Source organism: Argopecten irradians, chromosome 8 (genome assembly GCF_041381155.1).
Source record: "Argopecten irradians isolate NY chromosome 8, Ai_NY, whole genome shotgun sequence".
Classification (NCBI taxonomy): Eukaryota; Metazoa; Mollusca; class Bivalvia; order Pectinida; family Pectinidae; genus Argopecten; species Argopecten irradians.
The window spans coordinates 6,898,910-6,907,707 of record NC_091141.1 but is presented as its reverse complement, the minus strand read 5'-3'; the positions used below and the strand labels follow the sequence as shown (position 1 = coordinate 6,907,707).

Sequence of the window (8,798 nt, the reverse complement as noted above, 5' to 3'; positions counted from 1 at the left end):
ACATGCGACAGTGGATGAAATATCCTGAAATATTCCGAATGAAAATAAACATGTCGGCTGGAAAGCATTTTCGATTTATATCAAGGACAGTGCTTGTGAAAAACAATGACATTGATACAGCTCTACTTCTTTTACATAGGTAAGACATGTTCAATGTCGCTACAACGTTAACTCGTGTTATGATGGACACCAAGTTGAATTTAACATGCTGTAAGAGCCCGTCGGCAGCTGACCGGACCATGATCCATCGGTCACACTTATATAATTAATAACGACAACAAAAGACAAGAAACGACAACACGTTAAATACAAGGAAAAGTTTGTGACAACACAAGATATGTTATTTAGTACATTAAAATGATCCATGATCAACAGTCAGACACTAAGACAGATGGTGAACGATTCAAATATTTCTTTAATCTGAGAAAGCACTGAAGGGATTTCTCTCGTCAAATTTTATAAGTACATTGTACATGTATCCCCTTACATTTTTGGACCGGTTTGAAAAACAAGATATCCGACAGGCAACCACCTTGAAAATTTAAAGTTTGTTATCGCTACAGTACAGTAAGCTATTTCTCAAAAAACACTGTATGCATGATCTATCCATTTTTTTACATAGGTCCACAAGGGTGCCTACTATACCCCTGCTCGATTCGTTCTGAAAAGCGGCTACTGGCGTACGCCGGTCACGTGACCGGGCGACGACCGGGCGATCTGGCAAAACAAGCATAACCGGCGTATTCCATCATGGCGAACATTTTTTCAGAGCTTTAGTTATATTTTAAGTTTTACATCAAACACAATCAAAGACTGAATTTAAGTTGATTAATGCGTATTTGGAAAAAAGCGATATTGCCAATAAGAAATTTAGCATTCAAATATTCGTATTTTTCATTACCGGGCCAAGAACTTTAAGAAATTCATAAATCATTAGAGTTTAATATTAATAGGCCACCATGACTGGCTAATGTTATTGTTTTGTTGTTCGCCTATTGGAAAATGACCCCCCCCCTTCTTAGTTTTTATTCATCATGCGTGCTACTCTGTATAATATACACGTGTATGCTGTTTTATTCCAAAAGAAAAAATATAAGAAATTGCATTAAACTGAATTAATCTCTTGTGTTGAAATAGAAAACATATGTGATGGCCTATTTCGGCCATGTCGCATTGTCGCTCCTCACAAAATCGCTCCGTGCGTTCCGATAGTAATCCACATTTGATGCAATGTATGATGCATTGTAATTTGTGTTGTATAATTATATACATATAATAAGACATAATTTTCTAGCATTACAGCTTGGAATTTAATTTCACATCACAAGACAGTACGCGAAGCAACAGTGAGATAATGCGCGGAGTGACATAGCAACAAAAATACACTGTCGGAGTGTCGGTGCGACAAATTTTATTTTCTCGCTAATGCGACAGAGCGACATGATTGTTTTATCGCACAGTCGCGTAATATCGGCAAGGTTTTTTGTCGCTCCAAGCACTGTCGCTCCTTGCATTGTTGCAATTAGCCACACACCAATCATTATTTATTCTAGCTAAAATTCAGCACTGAAGCACTGGTTAGTAAAGCATGAGTTATCTTACTAGTAACAAACTGGGTTTAAACTGATACCCTGGTGTGGCAATGTTTATTTCTTACTACATGTCACCAGTAGAATTCTTTATCTCATGTCATGATATAGGATTTAACAGAATGCCCGTACAATCATATTCACTTTTGAGCATTCTTTCTGAATTATGTATTTACAATGTACATGTAGGTATAATACTGTACACATAAATCTATTTTCTTATGTTACACTCTGAATTACATGTGTTTGACGAAAACGATTCATTGAATGTGTTTGTTTTCGAAAGTGTAAATCTTAAATCTGTTTTTAATGTTATTGATAAGCAGTCCAAGAGAAGTCATTGAAATTTAATATACTTGGAATAAAAACATTCAATTTTTATATACATTATATTTACAAATTTTATTATAATCACACTAATAGAATGAATATACACAGGCATTTGATATAAAACGCTGTGACACCGTATGTATTACATTATATAGAGAAAAAATATCTATAGAGCCAAACGCCTGGGGTACATACATCTAAGTCTATACACACACCGCTCGTTTCGATGTATTCGCTTCATAAATGGATATCTACATACCTTAGCGTATCAAAAGAGGTTTCAATTCCTGTCCGTTAATGAATACAACAAGGAAATCACAATGTTTGGAGAATTTATGTCTGAACGGAATGAGTTTTGCTTAAAGAGAGTTTCGTCAACAAATATCTAACCCTCATTCCGCCATCTTGCGCCGGTATTAGCCGGTGAATCAAAACCGGCTGATCCGGCGTACGCCGGTCGCGCCACCGGCGCATTTTTTCTTTGAATCGAGTGACTTAGCCGCCTCGCCGGGTCACCGGCGGCCGCCCGCTCTTGACGAATCGAGCAGGGGTTATAAAACTTACTGTAAGCTTATAGATATTGTATTTTGGGAAGATTCTTGGAAATTGCAAGATGGCCACCAGGCAGCCATCTTGGATTTGATAATTAAAATGTAATTGAAGTACAGAAAGGATATCTCTCAAATTTATATTCATTCTCCTTTAGAGCTAAGTTATGCATATTGTTTTTTGGGGTCGATTGGACACCACTTCTCCAACTCCGACAATGTTAGAGATATAGCAAGACTTCACACTTTTGAATCATTCATTACGTCATGTCTAACAGCAGAAACATATACACATAGAGATTGGAAACTTCTATGTCTTTGTTGACAGACAGCAGAGGGACCTCCGATTTAAAGGCATTTTCCCTTGGCTAACTACTTTTATGTGTATTCTTTTAAACATGTATTCTGCATTTATTCAAAGTTTTAACATTTTATCATGGTTTGATATGACCAATTGTCCTGAGTAATATGATTATATGATTTAATTTTATTTTTGAAAGCTTGAAAATGTCCTGGTTTTTCGAATATTAGACATTCAAAACCGGAAGCGATTTTGTTTTATAAGTATAAAAGTCACAATATTTTTTTCTTTCCAAAATTGTACTCAAATCATCTATTCTCCTGTATTTATAACCCTTTAAGTATATGTCTTAAAACCCTTAAACACATACAGAGGTATGTGCAAAAAATGTCCGCAGACAGCAAAAAATGATCTTCTGAATGACTGAACTTGCAAAGCTGTTACACATGCATATGTCGGCCAACAGGTGTATTTCATGGGATTCTGACTAACAATTTCACTGTATTTTCAATGAAATAATCAGCACTTCACTTTATACACAGGTAGAAGGACATTTAATTTTCTAATGAACTGAACCGAAACTAAGAATCATCTTACCTAACCAACCGTACGGTTGAATATTTCGGTTAACCGTGACACTCCTAGTTAATATTTTCTTGTGAACACAATAACTTGAGTAGATATGAACTGAGCTTAAGAGAGCTCCATACTCCATTCCCCATGGCAAAGCCTCTTAACTTTTCCCAATTAAAGTCTTGAATTTCCTAAATTCAAAGTTTCTTGGAAACTATTCAAAAATATTGTATATATATTGTATATATGTAATATATGATATGAACCGAAGGGTCAGGATGACCTATTGTCATCATGCACCGTCCGTCGTCGTGCGCCGTCCGTCGTGCGCCGTACGTAAACTTTTCATTCAAACGACTTCTTCTCAATAACCGGAAGGCCCAGGGTACTCATATTTGGCCTGTAGGTTGCTGGGATAGAGGGCTACCAAGTTTGTTCAAATGAATGACCTTGACCTTCATTCAAGGTCACAGGGGTCAAAAAGGCTAAAATCTTTAAACGACTTCTTCTCAAGAACCAGAAGGCCCAGGGTACTGATATTTGGCCTGTAGGATGCTGGGATGAAGGGCTACCAAGTTTGTTCAAATAAATGACCTTGACCTTCATTCAAGGTCACAGGGGTCAAATAGGCTAAAACCCTTTAAACAACTTCTTGTGAATAACTAAGAGGCCTAGAGACCTGATATTAGGCCTGTGGCATGCTGGGATGAAGGGCTACCAAGTTTGTTCAAATGAATGACCTTGACCTTCATTCAAGGTCACAGGGGTCAAATAGGCTAAAATCTTTAAACGACTTCTTCTCAAGAACCAGAAGGCCCAGGGTACTGATGTTTGGCCTGTGACATGCTGGGATGAAGAGCTACCAAGTTTGTTCAAATTAATGACCTTGACCTTCATTCAAGGTCAAAGGGGTCAAAAAGGCTAGAATCTTTAAACGACTTCTTCTCAAGAACCAGAAGGCCCAGGGTACTGATATTTGGCCTGTAGGATGCTGGGATGAAGGGCTACCAAGTTTGTTCAAATGAATGATCTTGACCTTCATTCAAGGTCACAGGGGTCAAGTAGGCTAAAATCATTTAAAAAACTTATTTTGAATAACTAAGAGGCCTAGAGACCTGATATTAGGCCTGTGGCATGCTGGGATGAAGGGCTACCAAGTTTGTTTCAATGAATGACCTATTCATTCAAGGTCACGGGGTTCAAATTCTTTAAATGACTTCTTCTCAAGAACCAGAAGGCCTAGGGTACTGATATAGGGCCCGTAGGATGCTGGGATGAAAGGCTACCAAGTTTGTTCAAATAAATGACCTTGACCTTCATTCAAGGTCACGGGTCAAATAGGCTAAAACCCTTTAAACAACTTCATGTGAATAACTAAGAGGCCTAGAGACCTGATATTAGGCCTGTAGCATGCTGGGATGAAGGGTTACCAAGTTTGTTCCAATGAATGACCTTGATCCTCATTCAAGGTCATGGGGGTCAAATAGGCTAAAATCCTTAAATGGCTTCTTCTCAAGAACCAGAAGGCCCAGGGTACTGATATTGGGCATGTAGCATGCTGGGATAAAGGGCTATCAAGTTTGTTCAAATGAATGACCTTGACCTTCATTCAAGGTCACAGGGGTTAAATAGGCTAAAATCTTTAAATGACTTCTTCTCAAGAACTAAATGGCCCAGGATACTCATATTGGGCCTACAGCATGCTGGGATGAAGGGCTACCAAGTTTGTTCGAATGAAGGACCTTGACCTTCATATAAGGTCACAGGGGTCAAATAGGCTAAAATCCTTTAAACAACTTCTTGTGAATAACTAAGAGGCCTAGAGACCTGATATTGGGCCTTTGACATGCTTGGATGAAGGGCTATCAAATTTGTTCAAATGAATGGCCTTGATCTTCATTCAAGGTCATGGGTGTCAAAAAGGCTAAAATCTTTAAACAACTTCTTTTCAAGACCCAGAAAGCACATGGTACTGATATTGGGCCTGTAGCATGCTGGGATGAAGGGCTACCAAGTTTGTTCCAATGAATGACCTTGACCTTCATTCAAGGTCACGGGGGTCAAATAGGCTAAAATCTTTAAATGACTTCTTCTCAAGAACTATAAGGCCAAGGGTACTGATATTGGGCATGTAGCATGCTTGAATGAAGTGCTATCAAGTTTATTAGGTCATCTGACCCGAAGGGTCAGGATGACCTATTGTCATCATGCACCGTCCGTCGTCGTGCGCCGTGCGCCGTCCGCCGTCCGCCGTGCGCCGTGCGTAAACTTTTTATTCAAACTACTTCTTCTCAATAACCGGAAGGCCCAGGGTACTGATATTTGCCCTGTAGGTTGCTGGGATGGAGGGCTACCAAGTTTGTTCAAATGAATGACCTTGACCTTCATTCAAGGTCACAGGGGTCAAAAAGGCTAAAATCTTTAAACAACTTCTTCTCAAGAACCAAAAGGCCCAGGGTACTGATATTTGCCCTGTAGGATGCTGGGATGAAGGGCTACCAAGTTTGTTCAAATAAATGACCTTGACCTTCATTCAAGGTCACAGGGGTCAAATAGGCTAAAATCCTTTAAACAACTTCTTGTCAATAACTAAGAGGCCTAGAGACCTGATATTTGGCCTGTGGCATGCTGGGATGAAGGGCTACCAAGTTTGTTCAAATAAATGACCTTGACCTTCATTCAAGGTCACGAGGGTCAAAAAGGCTAAAATCTTTAAACAACTTCTTCTCAAGAACCAGAAGTCCCAGGGTACTGATATTTGGCCTGTAGGATGCTGGGATGAAGGGCTACCAAGTTTGTTCAAATAAATGACCTTGACCTTCATTCAAGGTCACAGGGGTCAAATAGGCTAAAATCCTTTAAACAACTTCTTGTGAATAACTAAGAGGCCTAGAGACCTGATATTAGGCCTGTGGCATGCTGGGATGAAGGGCTACCAAGTTTGTTCAAATAAATGGCCTTGACCTTCATTCAAGGTCACGAGGGTCAAAAAGGCTAAAATCTTTAAACAACTTCTTCTCAAGAAGCAGAAGGCCCAGGGTACTGATATTTGGCCTGTAGGATGCTGGGATGAAGGGCTACCAAGTTTGTTCAAATAAATGATCTTGACCTTCATTCAAGGTCACAGGGGTCAAATAGGCTAAAATCTTTTAAACAACTTCTTGTGAATAACTAAGAGGCCTAGAGACCTGATATTAGGCCTGTGGCATGCTGGGATGAAGGGCTACCAAGTTTGTTCAAATAAATGACCGTGACCTTCATTCAAGGTCACAAGGGTCAAATAGGCTAAAATCTTTAAACGACTTCTTCTCAAGAACCAGAAGGCCCAGGGTACTGATATTGGGCCTGTGACATGCTTGGATGAAGGGCTACCAAGTTTGTTCAAATGAATGACCTTAACCTTCATTCAAGGTCACGGGGGTCAAAAAGGCTAAAATATTTAAATGACTTCTTCTTCTCAAAACCAGAAGGCCCAGGGTACTGATATTGGGCCTGTAGGATGCTGGGATGAAGGGCTACCAAGTTTGTTCAAATAAATGACCTTGACCTTCATTCAAGGTCACAGGGGTCAAATAGGCTAAAATCATTTAAACAAATTCTTGTGAATAACGAAGAGGCCTAGAGACCTGATATTAGGCCTGTGGCATGCTGGGATAAAGGGCTACCAAGTTTGTTCAAATGAATGACCTTGATTTTCATTCAAGGTCACAGGGGTCAAATAGGCTAAAATCTTTAAATGACTTCTTCTTAAGAACCAGAAGGCCCAGGGTACTGATATTGGGCATGTAGCATGCTTGGATGAAGGGCTATCAAGTTTATTCAAATGAATGACCTTGATCTTCATTTAAGGTCACGGGCGGCAAATAGACTAAAATCTTTAAATGACGTCTTCTCAAGAACCAGAAGGCCCAGGGTACTGATATTGAGCATGTGGCATGCTGGTAGCATGCTGGGATGAAGGGCTACCAAGTTTGTTCAAATGAATTACCTTGACCTTCAATCAAGGTCACAGAGGTCAAATAGGCTAAAATCTTTAAACGACTATGTTGTATTGTACTAATAGTCAGATGACCGTTAAGGCCCATGGGCCTCTTGTGAAAATTGAAGTTTGTTTTTGCTATTTCTCAGAAATTACTGACAGGATTTGTCTCATATTTCATTCATAGGTTCCCTTAGGACCTACAATGTTGTTGTGTGTATATATATATATATATTGCATTTTGTGACAGATTGATCAATGATCTCATATTTCATTCATAGGTTCCCTGTTGTCTTCATTTCTCAGAAAGTACTTTAGGGATCAGTCACAAATTCCATGCTCAACGACCCTCGTTGTGCATCAATGCATTTTTGATTGATCAGAAAATTTAAACAAGACTGTTAAGCAGTCCTCTTATATTTATAAACTATTACAGAAAGTACTGAAGAGGTCTTGTAGGTTCTGCTTGCATGGTCTTGGTTCTGCCTTTCATTTATGTTGCTGCTATATGCTTTATGTAAAGTTTCCCTATGTGTATTCGATATTTTTACAGGAAGGGGGAAAAGAGAAAACATCCTTCTTTCCATTGACATACGTCATTGGGTGCCAAGGTCCCTCTGGGATTTCTTTTTTATCCAATATTGTATTTATGTATCTTAAACTAAGCCAAAACCTGCAAAATGGCAAGAAAATCAACCAATTTCACTGATGATAGATTATTGAGTTTGGTTATAAATACAAATGTACATGTATCTTTAAATCATTTAATTCCATGCAATGGTCGCGATCGATGCGCCATTTAGCTGATTGTTATTAATCTGTGGTTATATATTTTGTTGCAGAATTATGAGAGAAGACAAAATAACCGAGAAGATTAGATCTAGGATGAATGGTTATGAACCTCCATTTATGAAAAGAAATAGACTGAGCTTTGAGAGATGTAAGCGTCTTTACAACGAAGAAATGGAGCGAAAAGTGAAGCTTGTCCTTAAAAAGAATCGACCAAATCCATGGCTACGGTGACAAAAATTCAACTGTTATCTGCAAGGCAACAAGTTTTAGGAAAAACATGTTTCCCCGGTGTGTCTGTGGACAGAAGTTTGGTCTTGGTCCATTGTATGTGTACATGTCCTCCATGGAGAGTGACTTGACATATCAGGATATTACTTGACCGGACATGTATTACAATGATAACAATACTTGACCGGAAGTGTAAATGATTAAGTTGTTACTGTGTAGTCTGTATGTAAAATAAAAATTAGATAAATATGTAAAGTAGCTTCTTTCTTCTCTTGATACAACAAGGCCTACCAAGGTTTTAGAAATTAAGGACTAGCTACCAAGTCAAGATTGTTAAAACCAATTTTTTCTGACTAAAAAATAAACACCCACCTGATGCAAGTAAATATCATAAACATGCTTATAAGGCTGCAGTCACTAGGGAAATATGTTACTAATGCAAACACATCAAAAGCATC

General features: G+C 38.7%; 1 protein-coding gene across 1 annotated transcript; it reads left to right on the top strand.

Annotated features, from left to right (window-relative positions):
- On the top strand, positions 1-8,595 carry LOC138329225 (small ribosomal subunit protein bS21m-like). Its single transcript, XM_069276051.1, has 2 exons — positions 1-139; positions 8,163-8,595. The coding sequence occupies exons 1-2, from the start codon at positions 3-5 to the stop codon at positions 8,341-8,343; spliced, it is 318 nt and encodes a 105-aa protein (XP_069132152.1). The 5' UTR covers positions 1-2; the 3' UTR covers positions 8,344-8,595.
- Positions 8,596-8,798: the final 203 nt, after the last annotated feature.